This window comes from Armigeres subalbatus, chromosome 2 (assembly GCF_024139115.2).
Source record: "Armigeres subalbatus isolate Guangzhou_Male chromosome 2, GZ_Asu_2, whole genome shotgun sequence".
NCBI classification, from domain to species: Eukaryota; Metazoa; Arthropoda; class Insecta; order Diptera; family Culicidae; genus Armigeres; species Armigeres subalbatus.
The window spans coordinates 193,581,822-193,598,975 of record NC_085140.1 but is presented as its reverse complement, the minus strand read 5'-3'; the positions used below and the strand labels follow the sequence as shown (position 1 = coordinate 193,598,975).

The following is a 17,154-nucleotide window of genomic DNA, read 5'->3' as shown; positions in this document are numbered from 1 at the left end:
ACTCCAATTAATAAGTTCTTCTGGTAGGGAGAGCCCGGGTGTTAGATTTTAATCGGGAACTTCAAAAGGTGCGAAATTTCAGCAAAACAGTAGCCTCTTTGTCGGACGAATTGTTTTACATATAATTGTTCCTACATAGAATGCGTGATGGAACCCTGGAGTGGGCGATTAAAAAAAGCATTTCGCTGCGAATCTGATCCAGTCACGGACTTAACTGACTTTAAAACAAAAACGGCGATCAAATCACATTAAATGTGAAAATTGAGCAGAAAACAGTTGGAACGTGGAGTAATTATAAAGAAGTAGAATTCGAACAGAAATTATCCGTGTTTCAATTCTCCGAACTGAAAATTCACCGAATTACGAACCAAAATTTTTCAAGTTCTAATCGAAAATTCTTCAAATTTCAAACAGAAATCAGTTCAACATCAGTTCTACGACATTCGAACAGACATTTTGCGAATTTTGAACATAACTTTTCCAATTTATCCGAATCTCGAACAGAAATTCTCTAAATTTTGAACATAAACTCTTCAATTTAGAACAGAATTTCGAACTTTTCAAATTCCTAACATAAATTCTCTGAATTTCGAACAGAAACTCTTCGAATTTCAAACAAAAAACTCTCAAAATTTTGAACAGAAATTTGTTCGAATTTCGATTAGAATTTCACTGAACTTTGAACATAAACTCTCCGTATTTCAAACAGAAATTCTCAGAATTTCGAACAGAAATCCTCCGAATTTCAAACAGAAATTCTCAGAATTTCGAAAAGAAATCCTCCGAATTTCAAACAGAAATTCTCAGAATTTCCAAAAGAAATTCTCCGAATTTCGAATAGAAGTTCTCCGAATTTCGAATAGAAATTCTCCAAATTTCGAACAGAAATTCTTCGAATATCAATCACAAGTTCTCCAAATTTCGAATTTTGAGAAGATACCCAAGTGCAAAGAAAGTAGCAAAGTAGCTTTGAAAATATTTTATTTTTTGTTGCTTTATAAATATGTATGAAATAGGGAAAAGACGGCTTTGGCAGGTTTTGTTCTATTATTGTCAGGGGGGTTTTTGTCGACCAAATTTTATGAAATTTGGTAACAATATTCTTTGATATGCAAGGAATGTTTAGGCCAAATTTGAGCATAATCAGTCATAAAAACCCCCTGACAATAATAGAACAAAACCTGCCAAAGCCGTCATTCCCCCTAATAAAAACAACATTTTCTACAAAAATAAAAATAATCAAGATCTAGAGCCTTAATACAACTAAAAAACATTTTTTAAGCATATAGACTGTACTGAAGGGCCTGCGTTTTTTACCATGTCGACAAACGTCAATTCTGGCCAATAAAGTTTTCTAGATATTTCCCGCTCTGTGATTATTTACGACTATCCCGGTTTCTTCCTCGCAAAATTTTTGTAAACTGGAAAATCCACGAGAACTTTCTTTGTCATAACCAATTGTTTCACTTCTGAACGCGTCTCCTGGCTGTCAGTGAAGCCTTCCCGTGACTTCTAATTTTTTCTGCTGTTCCGCTTTTTGCCGACAAAACTTTTAATATCTCATAAATAATATCCTGTTCGTTCGAATTGAGTGCGCTCAAAGCTGGAATAAATCAAGAGAAAGAATGAAACATACGCAAAGAAAGAGATATAAACGACAAACAACTTCCCCGAGCATTCGTTTGTTTGTCACTGAAGTTTAGCCCACTCCCGCTGTCCGCAATTTTTTATGCTTTTCGCTCGATATGCGATTCGAAATAGGCAGAATGAAATTCGGTTCAGGGTTTGCGCGAAAAAAACTTCGTCGCAAACTTGAATCGAACAAAGTTCCAAGCCTGCTTGGATTGAATTAAGTTCTGATTGGTTTGGCAGCACTTTTCGATTCTTTTTCTTGGCACTCGCCTAAAACCCATACAAATTCAAATTACGACACCAGGTGCCATCTGCGTTGAAATTGTGAAGTGAAAAATTGATGATAATTTTTTTGTTCTGTCCGTTGATTGATATTCAATCAACAGCTAGCTACTGTGAGTTTGCGACATTCGCCCTATCGTACCTGGCTCATCAAATAAGTTATGACAGCCAGACGTCAAAATTGGACAGGTGTGTGACATTGTCGCGCCCTGGCTTCAGCAAAAGTTTCGAATTTCAAAAAAAAGTCCTCCATCGCGGTTTCACCTAGAAAGGGCGTTTCAGAGTGTGTTGGATTGCGTAAATATTCGAGGGAAGCAGGTACGTAGACTGGTATGGGATGTCATTTCCGAATCGAATCGAATATCACGTGAATGGAACCATGTCTGGTCCGGGGAGAGAGGTGTCCATTCCGTGACGCAATCGATGGCTAACCTCTTTTCACGAACCGAAAAGGGCTCAATTAGCCGTCAACTGTGTTCGTGCAATTCATTAACTCAATTGACAGCATGAACATAATAAAAACTCAAATTGTAGGCTTTGGTCGCCGTAGCGAAAGAGAGGCGGACGAGCACACTGCAATTAATTGATTGGATAATTTGCGCAACACTGTCCGCTGTTTAAGCCATTGATGGAGAACGTCAGTAGCTGGGCGGTAGATCCGTTTGGGGTAGGGATTAGGGATGCAAATGCATATTTAGTGATGTGCAAATAGGTCTTGGGCTTGGTTTATGGGTTTAAGACTAGCAGCGTTTAAAAACTACAACACTAGCGAAAACAGTACGCTTGTTAAAACGGTCTAAAACGATTGACTAAATCAACTTCCTCGATAGTATAGTGGTCAGTATCCTCACCGAAGTACTAGACAGTGTCGTTATAATAATTTTAGCCACATTTAAGAACTTTTTCCGCATCGCCTCACCTTTGAGGTGTTCCTTCCAGTTTCCAATGTCGAATCAAGACTTCGATATACATATATGGTCATGTAGGTATCTAAGATCTACCAGAATTCTGTTTCTATGAGCCATGTTGATATCAGGAATGTTCCAACAACATCTTCTTAAATTTTCAGAGATTTTCACCACAATCAGAAGTTTCCGAATCTTTTGGATAAGATATTTCCCATCCTTTTATTGTCTGTCATCGACACACAATCACATTACTGCACGCTTCTCAAAGTGACATCCAGCATGACAACCGAGTCCGCTTCGTGTCAAATTCAATGGGAAAGTAGCAGATGCTTCCCATCCACAGCACTTCGTATCCTCTGCTACCAATCTTCGTAGAATGAAGAGAAAAAGTTGAACATGACAATTCCTTCAATATCATCATCATCATCATCATGATTCTAAACTCAGACAGCAGATTGCTTGCCACGGCACAATACGCTGAGAAAAATAATAACTTCCTATCCCTTGAAAAGGACCTTCTTCTACCTGAGATTTCACTTCTATTGATTGAAAAGTTTTTTCCCTTTCCTCGATTCAGCCCTACTCCACTCCCATTGGGATTTCATCGGAAATCGAAACAAAGTTTGAACAGCTGACTGATACCTACGCAGTTTGTATTATTATTTTTCTTGGATTCGATTCTTTTATTACTTCTTCAGTGAGTGGACGCGCCGCTTCGCCATTTTTGTTTGTTATTGACGGTTAATCTCGTTTCCGTATCACCGCCGCCGCCTTCGACTGTTCTCTGACAGTATACCAGGCCGAGGAGCTCGGAGGAAGCGGGGCGAAAAATTGGTTCGCAGCACATATGGTGTATGAAATTAAACGGAGTTAATGCTCGCAGCAGAACGAGTGCACTTGCGTTGCGGCTTGACGGAGGTACAGCCAAGGCAAACAGGATATTCGCCGCATAAAAAATTTGAAATTAAAGATTGTCATGGAGCCAACTGTCACAACTCTACTACGGCAGTTGGCGCTTGGGGGCGTCAGAGGTCGACACCACCACAGCGAAAGTGCGGGTGTTCAAATACCGAAACAAACACACCTTTCCATCTTATCGCCTGCCGGTGTAAACAGCGTTCCGCCGAAGTCCAAAAGGTGTTTAGCATAATAAGCGCAAAATTTATGGTCGCTTATCGCGCGTGCGGCCGTATCGGAAAATCAATAAAATATATTATGAACGATTTTTAATCGAGAGGGTAGTTAATAAAAAATCAATATATATTTTTTTACAGCTACCCAACGATTTGCAGGGCACCGAGTCGAATGCGGCAGTAACATCTGCAGGTTTGTTTACATTGCACTGGGTTCTCCATCGCCGGCTCGCACCCACTTCGACGCATGGAGGGGCGGCGGCTTACCGGTGAACCCCTTTTTCCGCAATATCATCATCGTCGTTATTATCAAAACTCGCGTGCCACACGTCTTTCGGCGTCGATTGTTGTGGAAGGCAGCGGCAGGCAGGAAGCAAAACTGGGACCAGCTGAACACCGTTTTTGCAAATGTAAACAAACCGTCGCGTCGAAGAAAGTAAACGAAGAAGCTACAACCTGCCGGCCGGTTCACCTTCGCGCGCGCGCTCTCTCATAGGTCGGAATAGTTCGAAAGAAAAAACACATGTTCCTTTCGTCAGCCGCCCGAGTCCAAGCAGCGCAGTGAACAACAAAAGGGTTAAAAGAACGGAACGCCGAAAGAGGGCGCTCGTAAATATTTTGACGGTTGAAAATTGGTCGTCGGGCTCTCGTTTATTGTAATAATCGCGCACACGAAGGATCATGATCTGCGAGTTTTTTTTTGCTGTGTGTCTGTCTGCTCCCGGTTAGAAAACTGGAGAGTGCATTGACATTGTCGAAATTTGGCGATCCAAATGAATGCTTTTGCATCGAGGGTTAAGATTTTATCGTTTCATTAAATTCGTTAGTGGGTTATTTAACTGGTTGGTGATGATGTGTGCTTCGGCCTAGTGTCATGTGTGTCTCTTAAAATTGAACTCATTTCACTACAAATATTGTCGGACAACTTTTGACACCCCAGTTCCTTTACCTGTCAAGGCTAGGCAGTGGTCATCCGGACAACTGCCGGCGGAAGGAGTACCGAATACCGCTCCAAGTTCCAACCTAACCAAGGAATCTCAACAGAAACTGTGGACACGGAAGATTGAGAAAAAAAGTAAACTTAATCTAGTTACAAATAAGGCCGAGTATGGTAAGGACCTTGGTGACGTCACTGGATTAAATTCCATTCCTTAACGGTGATGTGTACGGATCTAGGTTCCAGAGGCCATCTAATTGATCTAGATTGATGCACACGTCCATTAACGATTAGCTATCTTACGCCCTCCATAACTGGTACGCTGAATTTCGTACATGTGTACAAGCTTCGAACCTCGCAACCTTGCTGCTCCTTAAGATTTTGAGGCAATTGTCCTTTTGATCTTTCGCAATTGCGTATTACTGGGTCTCGTCCATTGGTAATCCCAGTCTTACTTGAATAAATTTTTTGATCTATCATTTTAGGTCCACTTAGGGCACGGAGGTAGTAAAAGGGGAGGTAATAAAAACTTGACCCTATCCCAGCCAACAGATTGGCGGCTGTGTGTCCCGAAATTCCACTGTGCCCCGGGACCAAAGCAATGATGGTGATACATGGCATTTTTGCCGGATCAAGGGGTGTTTCGGGTGGTCACTCTGCAGGGCCGCGATCCCAGTAGCTGAGTCTGGCAGGATCAGTCGCGGCTGAGAACACGCTGTTTTGGGACGGAAGGCTGATCGATACCGCCTGGTCGTTTCTCGATACTCCTATTCCGATACCGTGATGTGGAAGAGACCCGTCGGCGTATTAGTTCTGCTATTGATCTACGTAGGACATCGCCATCTTTTTCCCTTTCAAATCGCTGCAAGATGGAGCTGTTTGCAGTGTAAAGGGAGGAGTGCCAGCGCATCGCTCCATGCCAGTGGACTGCAGGGACACAAACACTGATCACCGTGTACAGAATCCGGTCTCATGATGTAAGGAGAGGAATCATCATCTCCGGTCGTTGCAGGAGCGAATGCGGTACACAGTGCAGGACACCTCGGTGTGTTTTGAGGGAAGAAGTCCGAAGATTTTACGAAGGTAATTGTTGAAGACCAGAGATAGGGTGTTGATCAGCTCCCGATGTGTTGGGCATGTCAGCTCGGTACCATATAGCAGTTGACTGGTGAATGCAAGTCATCCCTTGATCAATAGAGACCCGAAAACATTGATGAGCTTACGATAGGGGATTGCATATTTGTTCATACTGGAATCGGAAAAGCAGTGTCGTCCATGGACATGTATGCACCACGAGCCCTTTTCCGGCAGACTTGTGAAACCCACAGACGTAGTCCTTCGGATGTCAACAGCTGCTCAGGTTCTGATTCTGGTGTTTTCCCGACAACCACAAACAAGATTTTGTCGGCATAGACGAAGATTAAAATGTTCCGGGGCAGCTCGCGGAAAGAGCAGAGTTACCGCCAGAACAGATCCTAGTGAGACACCTGCTGCCTCCCGGTATGTCCTGGAATCTAAGTTGCCCATAAGCACCAGGAATTACCGGTCGGAGAAAAAGTTCCGTATGAAAGCCAGAAGTCCTGATGAAGATTCTGACTTTCGGATCAAAACGTTGGCAATGATTCAAAGTTACCAACATTTCCATGTGACTGAAAGCCGAAAATCCTGATTATTAGAAAGCCAGAAAATAAAACTCCGCTTTTTGACATGCCAACGCACTAGAGGGGTCCAGGTGCAGTTAAACGCCATTAAGATATTCACGGCGACGGGAACCGCATGTTTTCTTTCCTCAAAAGCACTTTGGAGCACCTTTAGACTGACAAAATGCGAGTTAGTTCCTTAGCCTCTCGTCCTCCTCCAGCGTCTGCACGCACGCGATGTTAGAGAAATCGGTCCGAACCTAGAGGAATCCCAACCAGGAGCATTGGGATTCGGAATCGGAATTACTAAGCATCTTCTGGAACCGTCCAGGAAAGTTTTCTGATCCCAAATCTTATTGATGAGGTTTAAGAATAGTGTTTTACCTGGAAGGACTGACGCTTTAGCATTGGGTGCCCAATTTCATCAGGCCACAAGAATTTTCTGTTGCTTCTAGATAGAGGAAGAGTTAGCTCCACGAACAAGGAAGGCTGATTGATAATAGCATGCTGTCAATCTGGGGGATCCAAAAATTCTCTAAGGTAAACTTTCCTCGATCGATTGGCCTTTTAAATTCCGGAGCATAGCCGTCTGGTGGGCTTAGTGTCACAAAATAATCACCGAGGGCATCGGCGACTTCCGGCGAATGCCAGACTTTACGATCTGCTACATCGAGGTGAATGGGGGAAGACCTTTTTTCCCGCTAAGTGAATTGACCTTCCTCCAGATGTTTGTGAGAAATTGGCCGAATCGAGGAAATCCTTCTACTGCTTCCTTTGAGCGTCTTTGATAGTCATCTGACACTGTCGATGTTTCTCTTTACATATCACAAGAACACGTAGGTTTAACGGATGGTCAGGTGGAAGTCTCCTGAGATCGCGGAGGGCCTTTCTTCTAGTTTCAACAGGTCTTAGAGTCTCCTTAGACCAGTATCTGAGGGCTTGGCGCCTGGGTAGACAGCTGGTATGTAGAATCGTGACGCAAGCAATGTCCAAGACCACTCGGATAAAGTAGGAGAAAGAGGTCGGGACGTTAGTTTATAGCGAATTCCGCATCAGTCTGCGTGGGCGTTTGGTTAAATTGGAAGAGGATGCATGGGCAGAAGCAAGGGTGGGGCAGCGATTGCTCCCCTGAAGGTCGGTATTTGCCTCCTACTTTTAAAAACGGTAAGACAGACCTGATAGCTGCAGTGACGTCAATAGAGTTGCCGGAGTGCCCGTTGAAGAAAGTAGCGGAACTATAGTTGGGAACAGCCAAGTCTCCATTCTCGAAGGCTTCGAGGATGCCAACTCCACGAGGATCTTCGCATGACACGTCCTAGGCAGGATGGTGAGCGCTCTTATCCAGAGAATCATTTTTTCTTGGATGCGCATGCGAAACATGTGACAAAAGAGATCCAACGACAAAGCTTTGTTTCTGTCGGAGATAATACTGACAAAGATCCGATCAATTTTGTCAGCAACAAAAAAAGAAGACAATTTTGTTGCTAACTTTTCATCCCGTTATTTTACATTATCTCTACAGCAATTTTCGGTTTATGCTAACATAATTTCTGATTTTATGGAAATATTCGAGATTCTACCAAAATTAGCATCGTATTCTCGGAAATATTTTAACATGCAAGGGGAATGATTCTCGTCATATTGTGTTTGGGTTCTGATTAAGGATTGCTGTGAGGCACGTGCGTTAGTAACAAACTCTGTTAAAGACAAAGGACATATTGTTAGGAGTTGCTTGAATATTGATTCCATGGGAATAAAGAATTGTTGATGATGTTGCTTACATTCTGATTAACCCCTGGAATGAAACCGCAGGGAAGCTATGTTTTGGTGACATTAGATTGTTGCACTGCTCCAGTCATTATAAGCATAAGGTGAATCTTCGCCAAATCCACAATATTTGGCCTGAATATATTTGCTGAGTGTCTCTCTCTTCTCTCTTAGAGAAAGAAAATGAATGAATGAAATTTCGCTTTCGGTTTGTCGTTTTCGGCACAAATCTGCCAAGTTCTAAACGTTCGTTCTTAGTTACCGATGTTTGTTGTTTGTAGTGCAAATAGGGTAAAAGTACCAGTTTTGGCCACCTTTGTGCCTAATTTGGCTAACATATTTTCCTAAAACTATTTATTTTCCACAGCGAAGATGCGTAAGAGATGTATCTCCCGTTACAGCTAATAAAACTCTCGGAAATCGCTTTATTTTAGGAGTTATGCGAGGAACTGGCCAAATTAGGAACATGGCCAAAACTGGTACAGTTACCATTAGTTAACTAGAGGAAAAATGATAAAAAGTCTCCAGCATCAAAGCGTAAACAACTGCTGGGTTGTTGATGGGGATTAGTAGAAAACAGCTGACGTAGACAATTATAACTCAAAATGCTCAAAGAATCACCATCTTTATGTTAAATTGGGGAGTAGGGCATTGGGTATCGCAGGTTGGTAAATAATCTATATATATTTAGTGAGCTTAGGGCAATCTTTGGATATTTGAGTAAGGAAGACTCAGTACTAAGAGTCCATAAGAAACCGTTTTTAATTTTGCTGACCAAAATTTTGCACGATATATCAAATCAATAAAGACAATAATAGGAATCTTATTGAGCGAAGGAACTTGTCGTTCAATAAAGGCGCATTATATATCGAATGATTTAATAACTAAGTTGAATTGAAAGCTAAAATGCTTGAATCATTACAGTAAGAAAGAAGTGCAATGAACGACGAATTGGCACTATAAGTTTTTAGTTCTATCGATCTCCCCCACTCTCTTCCAATTTTGTTTCTCATTGAACAAAATTTGCAACAGTTGAACGAAAACTAAGCAGTGCTCCGACTTACCTTCTTCTCGGTTAGCTTTTCACACCGACGAGTTTTGCAGATCTGATGGCTCTTGTCGTTCCGACAGGGCGCACAGTCTCCGCAGTTGTCCTTGCGCGAGCAGCCAACGCATTCACCGCAGCGTTTGCGCTTTTTCTTGGTCTAGTGGGTTTGGAGAAAAATTAGAAACCTGTTAGAAATAATTTCGACACCAAGGAAAGAGACTTGTTATTAGGAACTGATCACAAATTACGTAACGCAAAATTGGACAATGTTAGACCCCCTTTGTGGCGTCCCCAAGCTCCACAGCACGTTGTAGTTGACGGATCCATTGCGTTCGTTGTTCACGCCCAGGACATCTGACTGGAAAACACGACGAATTGCTTCATGTCGCTGATTACATTGCTGGAGACATCATCGTGTGGGATGAGTTCTTGTTGGTCGTCGCTCGGTACACGGGGAGGAATGTCTGGAGATGTTCGGAACTTGATGACCTTCCTCCCTCACTCAACTTCTTCAGTCTGCACTTAAAGGAATCGACAAATCGCTAATCGGCCGAACAACATTTTCGGGCATTTAGCCTGTTCGACTAATTGAAATTTTCGGACAAACACGGTCTTTTTTGTCATACGACCATTTCGGCGAAACTTCATTTTAGGCCAAATTACCTATTCGACTGTTCGGTCTAACGACATTTTCAGCCATATATTGCTCAAGAAAAAAAGCCAGACCTGATAGCCGCAGTGACATCAATAGAGGTGGCGGAGTGCCCGTTGAAAAAAATCTGAACCATCGTTGAGAACAGCCAAATCTTCATTCTCAAAGGCTTCGAGGATGCCAACGTCACGAGGATCTTTGCATGACACGTCCTAGGCAGGATGGTGAGCGCTCATATCCAGAGAATCAATTTTTCTTGGATGCGCATGTAAAACATGTGACAAAAGAAAAAAAAAAAGTTCAGAGGTGAACCAGCCAAGAGCTGAAAGCCTCTTTAATAAAGAAGAAAAAATGTGACAAAAGAGAACCAACGACAAAGCTTTGTTTTTGTCAGAGATAATACTGACAAAGATCCGATAAATTTTGTCAGCAACAAAAAAAAAGGTAATTTTGTTGCTAACTTTTGATCCCGTTATGTTGCATTATTTCTAAAGCAATTTTAGCTTTAATACTACCATAGTTACAAAATTTGCATCGTATTCTCGGAAATATCGGAGCATGCTAGGCAAATGATTCTTGTCATATTGTTCGGCCAAACAACATTTTCGGTCATATGGCCTTTTTCGAGCAAATGGCCCTTTCGGCCTAACGACAAATGACTTATTCGGCCAAACACTTCATTTCCAAGTCATATTCGGCCAAATGACTCGGTAAGTCAAATGACATTTTAAGCCGAATGATTTTAGGCCAGATGAGTTTCTGGATTGTTCAGCCAAATGGTATATTCGGCAAAACTAGTGGTCTTCAAGGTGATCGCCGAACATCACACAGTTATCTTTCAGCTGGAGTCCGGCTGGCATAAAATTTCTTCACAGTAGAATCGGTGGGTTTCTTCAGCCGTTGAGAAGGAACCCGGTTATCTTTTAGAGCGTGAAATCCTTCCGTGTAGTAGCTACTATCATGTACCACGTTACTGATAGGTTACGCAAGGAATCTTTGAAATTAGAAAATTTGTTATCAACCGAGATAGGACGTTAGTGTGATCAAAACTTGCTGTTGATACATGCTGGATGTCGAAGTTGTACTTTCCATTTTGTGCTTTTTCGCAACCAAATCTTGCGGACAGGTTAGTGATCGGTTTGCACCGTCTTCCGTACAGCATTTGGTTAAATTTCGTGACCTCAACTATCAGCGCCAGGACCTTCTTCTCCACCAGACTAATCAACCTCTGCGTGCGTCAGTGAACGGAATGCATTTACGATCGTCTTAACTTATCCAGATGGAAAACGATGTATTATCACGGCTCCCAGTCCGTACTTGGAAGCGTCGCTGGCAACAATGATCTCCTTTGAACCGTTCGAAAAATTTGTGGCCAATTGACTTTTCCCGTCAAAATTTTTTATTCGTTCAATCGATTCTTTGGCTTATTTAAGGTCAACTTTCCCAAAAAACCCATATTTTTTGAAGCCTCGAGCTATTTTTAAAATTAAAAACAAACCGAAGAAGTGCTGCACGTGTGAACTGGCCTCAAAATTTTACCGGATGTTCATGCAAAATCGGGCCAATCTTAAAAAACAGCACTTTTTCGATTTTAAAAATAGTCAGAGGTTTCAATAAATATGGGTTCTTTGTGAAAGTTGACCTCAAATAAGCTAAAGAATCGACTGAGACAATAAAACAAGATACAATTCCAACTGGCGTCCTTCTTGAGCAGATGGCCAGTTGGTGCTCTAAGCTCCTCCATCTGCTTGATAAACCAGCTGTAGAAGTTCACTGCACCAAGGTAGAACCGGAGCTACTGAACGTCTTGAGGAGGTGTCATTTGTCGTCTTTGACCATTCGTTCGAGAAATTTCATTTCGGACATGGCAAAACGGCACTTTTCGAACTTCAAGTAAAAACCGTACTCACGTACTCGTTCCAGAACTGCTTTTAGACTTCGTGGCCTTCTCTGATTTGACCAGCGATGAGGATGTCGTCCAAGTAAGGTTTTACTCCAGGAATTCCAGCAATCATGCTGTCGATTATGCGCTGAAACGCTTCTGGCGCCGATTTGACTCCTAGATGATTATTTTGGAAGTCCTCGGTGAGTATTTACCGTCAGAATCTTCCTTGAACTCTCGTCAAACCTGACTCGCAAATCGAAATATGTGAGGTAGCGGCAACCTGGTAGCTGGGCAAATGATGATGATCTAATTGGAGAGCTTCTTTCAGAAATTGTGCCGTTCCCATTTTCGGGACTGCAACATAGACCACGGGTCGCTTCGGATGTTGCACTGGACGAACTTCGTGTTTAACGCACAACTTGCTCTGAAACTCTTCAGGGGATTCTTGCATAAGTCACTCCTCAGTTTCGTTAGGTCGTTTGTGAAACGCACTCATGAGCAAAATGTGAAATAATCGAAATTACTCGGTGAAATCCACCTTTTTCACTTGTTTGCTCACTTCCAGACACATTCATAGACGAAAAGTTGAATATTGATCATTGAATAGTAATGTACATTCTACAAATTTATAAATAAATTATTTTAAATCTGAACACGTTCTAAATGAGTGAAGTAATGTATCACACAGATCTGAGGCCGATTTTTAACCACTTTCAGGGTAAACGTCAATATAAACAAGGCTATTTATGTTTATTTTCTGCACATAGTAAGCACTCTCAGTGACAGTCGAATGAATGAGTCGATGAAGTAGTAGTCTGACTATGTCATTCTATGTTTTAAACAATCATACGATGTTTTTCAAAACTCGGACCGAGGTAACTTCATGAAGTTAAATTTGTTAAGCTCTGCTTACGAGGCTGCTTATTGGTAAGGTCCAATCATCGAACAGAGCCATAGTTTCAATGCCGAGCACGTCCAATCGGGGTTGTCTGCATCGAAGATTCGTCTTCTCTTGGTAACGTTACCAATTGAGATGTCCAGAGTCCTGCAATGAAATTAAGACCGTCACCGGAAGCTATGACTGCTTGCTCTTCAATAGCTTGATTGGCTAGCTCCCGATGATGTCCCATGTCATGTCTGCTCCGAGATGACGGAGATGTTGGATGCAGAACTATGGTGGAGCTTGATGCTGACACTGTTAAGACAAACTGAAACGAGTTTTCGCTTGCTTCCGCTGTTTAGTACCGTGTGGATAGTCTTGGTTTTCAAGTTCTCGTTCGGTTTGGATGTGCGGGCTTTTTCGCGGTGGTTGGTAATAGCCTTCTTTATGTCCCGGACAGTGACTCTCAGTGCAATTGTGGTTGATGATGGGTTAGTCAAAGATGAAGTGAAGCTCCCCGCACTTCCAACAAGGGGTTTTGGGAATCATCTTCACAGGCTTCTTTTGGTTTCTGGCGATTGCGTTAACACAATGGCCATTTGAGTGTTTTCGATGACATTCTTCCACAAAATTTTGGATGGTGATTTTGCCGGCTGTTTCCTTATACGTGGTCGCTGCTTCACCTGGTTCAAGTTTGAAAATTGAAGTCCTGAAGAACTTAGAGAAATACGACTGCTTATCCCATCCTCGTCGCCGAATGTTAAGGACACTCTTCACGGAATCCAAATTTTAAAGTACTCGCGTTTATAATTGTGCCACCACACGATACGGAAGTAACGCACAACTGTTATTTTAATTTTTCACGCATACTGCGACACAGCAAAGTTGAAATAATAAAAATGACAGTTGTGTGTTGCTTCTTTATTGAGTTGTGTGCCCTTGAAACGCGAGTACTTTTAAATTTGGATTCTGTGAGGAGTCTCCTTAAATATTGCTATTATAGGCGTTTATTAAATGTCTGTTGTTTACAGAATCAATGTAAAAAATCACTTCAAGCATAGCAACGTCATGACATGCTGCCTTGATGCACCGGCCCTCCCCTTGTAACACTTTTTGTACGTATGAAATTTATTTGTATGAACCGTTACGCTTTAACTGGCCCGTTACATCTTTTTATAGCGTTACGAGATTTGTGAACAGTCTCTTAGAACGATTTCTTGAATATTTAAGTTATAGAAAACAAGAACAACGCTACTCACCTGCTTCTCGCCCGGCATACCGCCATCGTCCGTATCCATGCTCATCGTGTGCATCGGACTCTTGAAGTTGGCCGTACTGGAGATGGCCGCCACCTGGCCCGGATTGCCACTGTCACCGATTTCCATTGCACTGCCCTCGGACTCGGCGCTGGACTCGAGCGAGGGAGCCCGTATTTTCCGCCGTTCCTTTTTGCGGTTGTCAGCGATCCGTGATATCTGCGCCGACTGGCCGCCCCCACCACCGCCCAGTCCGCCGCCGATGCCACCACCGAGCGCACCGGTACTGCTGTCCAGGCCCGGCGTCGAGCTGGTCAGCTTGCTGTTGTTGGTGATGTGGTGCTCCTGGATCGACGGGGTGACCAGATTGTGCTGCGGTTGGTGCAGCTGGTGCACGGTTTGGTGGTGTTGGTGGTGATGGTGTTGCGTTTGTGGTTGTTGTTGATGTTGTTGCTGCTGCTGCTGGTGGTGGTGGTGGTGATGGTGGAGAATGGACGTGGGATGCGAAGCTCCGTTTTGAACGAAGACGTTGCTGTCCAGCATGGAACTTTGGAAGTTTCCATGATGGATGGTATTGGGTTTGAGTGTAGACAAGTCGAAGTCGACGACTTCATTTTTGAGCACAGTTACGGTGGGAATGGTCTGCGGCTGAAAGCTGGATATAGGCTGATACAGCTGTATGTGGCGTTCGTCAATGTACTGTTGGTTAATGGTAGGGATATCACGAGCTTGGATCGGTGCAGGTACGAGCGGGTACGGACGTGGATTGACGGCACTCAACGTGTGAAAACCGGAGCCTCCGATTGACGTAAGGCCACTTTGGAGTGATGGAAGTGGCGTGGGGGTCAGCTGTGTTAGTTGTGTAAGGGAGCCACCTGTTCCGGGTGACGCAGAGCTGGGTGAAATTGGTACCGGAACGGCTGTAACTTGTGGCAAACTTGGCTCCGGAGTGGCCATAGCGGTATCGGTGTAGCCATGGAATTGACTCTGGAATGACGGCAGTTTGGGGAAAGGCTCGAAACCCCCGCCACCACCGCCATTGGTGATCGCAGCTATGCGATGGTCCTTGGAATCCATTTCCCAAGGTCTGGTATAACTACTATTGCTTGTCTGGGAGGATATTACATCACCTCCGTTCGTGGATCCGTTTGAGCGCTCCTGACGGTCGTAGTAATCCCATGAGGGCTCCAGCTCCGCAGAAAATGAGGCAAACGAAGGTAAACTATGGTCGGCTGTTTCCTCCGCAGTGCTAGCACTCATCATTGATGTCATACTACATCTTAGTTTGTCTATTGCTTTGGGGTCACACTAATTGATCACAACGCGCTTTGATTTCGAGTCACTTAACGACGACGCAACGACGACTAGAGAAACCGAAAAATCTTCCGAAACAAAGACGGGAACCGATTTGAAATTTAGTTTTGGTTTGTCAAAGCTCACTGGTTTTCTGTTCACTGGTATTTCCTGAGAGGTAGATTTTGAACACTGGCAACACTGGCTCTTAAAACGGTACGATAGAGATCTTTTTTTGGTATATTTGCCGCTATTTTTCTTCCATGTAATAATTTTCTGTCATGCAACGATGACGACGACGACGACAACACGGATAAATATTAAATTCTTTCAATCCTTCGTTTGTGATATCAAAAAATAATCAATCTCTTTCACGGGTCGCCGATGAAGGTAACATTTTCACTTAAGATCGATCGTAGCTATTTTGAACACTTTCACAGTTTTGTTTTGTTCGCGCGAAATTTAAACTATCACTCTGTGTGGGTTTGTTCTGCTCCGGTTTTTTAAACTATTAATTTGTTTGCTTTTATATATTTCTGCTGGCTTTGTTGTATGTTTGTACTTGTTTTGCTTTTAATTTGTCAGTTTACGAAATAATACTGGCTCCGGTTGACAAATTTGTGCCGTTAATGATTCCTCAGAATTTTTGCTTTTTTGGTTCAACTTATTGTCAACTCTTTTAATTTTGACTGTTTTGTTTCATAGATTTGGTTGGTTTTAGAGTTAAATTTGTACTTTACTGTCGTTTGTTTAGTTTGGTTTTTGCGTTTGTTTGTTGTTTTCTCAAAACAATTCTAGATTTAATGACTTGTCGGAATTATTTTTAAGTTTAAATTAATTTTATTGACTCGAACGCGTGTGATGAAGTTTTACTGAATGATTGAATCCTTGACTTTAATTTTATTTCGTTTTGAATCGAGATTTTGGCAAATAAGTTAAATAAATAAATAAATTAGGTTGCTTATAGATTACATAAATACATAAATAGGTATTAAATTATTAAGAAACTTTATGAAAGTAGATTAGACTGAAGTTTCACTCGTGATGCTTCATTGAATAGATTGTATGTCTATTGGCTTTGGTTTCACGTTCCTATCGGCATCTGCAAATGGAAAGAAAAAATAAAGACCTCGTATTAGTTTAATGTTAAACGCTAAAATAATCACCAAACAAGCAAGGAACAAGTTTCATGCGAATGCCACCTTCATCGCATGAAATAATTAGAAACACATACACTTCGTTCTGTACACGTTGAATTGAGTCAAGAAGGTAAGGGAAGCATCTTCATCTGCTTCCAGCAAGGACCAGACTGCAGTTGAACGGGGAAGCAGCCTGCCTTCCTCGTCCTGAATATTTTAATTTTACCTCGTAGACAAACGCACATACGCACACATAAAATTTTCGCGCAACCTGAGTGCTAGGGAATGTGAGGAGGGGAATCGAATTTATGAGTGTAAAGGAAATGAGACTCGCCTTGTCATACTTTACCAGAATTCAGAATGGAAGGGCAACGTGGAACGTATAGTCTTATAACCATTTGCGAAACAGTCTTATTGGAATGTTCTCCGAATGATTTTTCAAGAACTTGGAGGAAGATCTGCTGCAGGTGAGAAAACTTTATGACTAATTCTCGGGTGGATTTACACCAGATAAATTCCACCGGAGAGAGATGGGGATGATTACGTTCCTAAATACAATGGTTCTGCATATTTTAGCACATGCATGCTTAATAAGTTTTGGCAAATGGATTACTTTTGAGCAGAAGAATTAATTCCTGAGTAATAAGTTTGTATTTTGCATAGCATGAGGAAAAGAATTACTATATCCAAAGATTTTGCTAA

The 17,154-nt window shown here is 42.3% G+C and overlaps 1 protein-coding gene across 3 annotated transcripts in view; it reads right to left on the bottom strand.

Moving 5' to 3' along the window:
* LOC134211440 (methylcytosine dioxygenase TET) overlaps positions 1-17,154 on the bottom strand; it is a 470,864-nt gene that overhangs the window by 405,159 nt on the left and 48,551 nt on the right. For 2 of the 3 annotated variants that reach the window (XM_062688291.1, XM_062688293.1), the window contains exons 2-3: positions 14,024-16,415; positions 9,364-9,504 (exon numbers count right to left, since the gene is read on the bottom strand). In XM_062688291.1, the coding sequence (XP_062544275.1) occupies positions 9,364-9,504; positions 14,024-15,292 (1,410 nt within the window). In that variant the 5' untranslated portion in view covers positions 15,293-16,415. Of the gene's footprint in view, positions 1-9,363; positions 9,505-14,023; positions 16,416-16,547; positions 16,614-17,154 lie in introns of those variants that run through there. The other variant, XM_062688292.1, reaches the window with a different exon arrangement.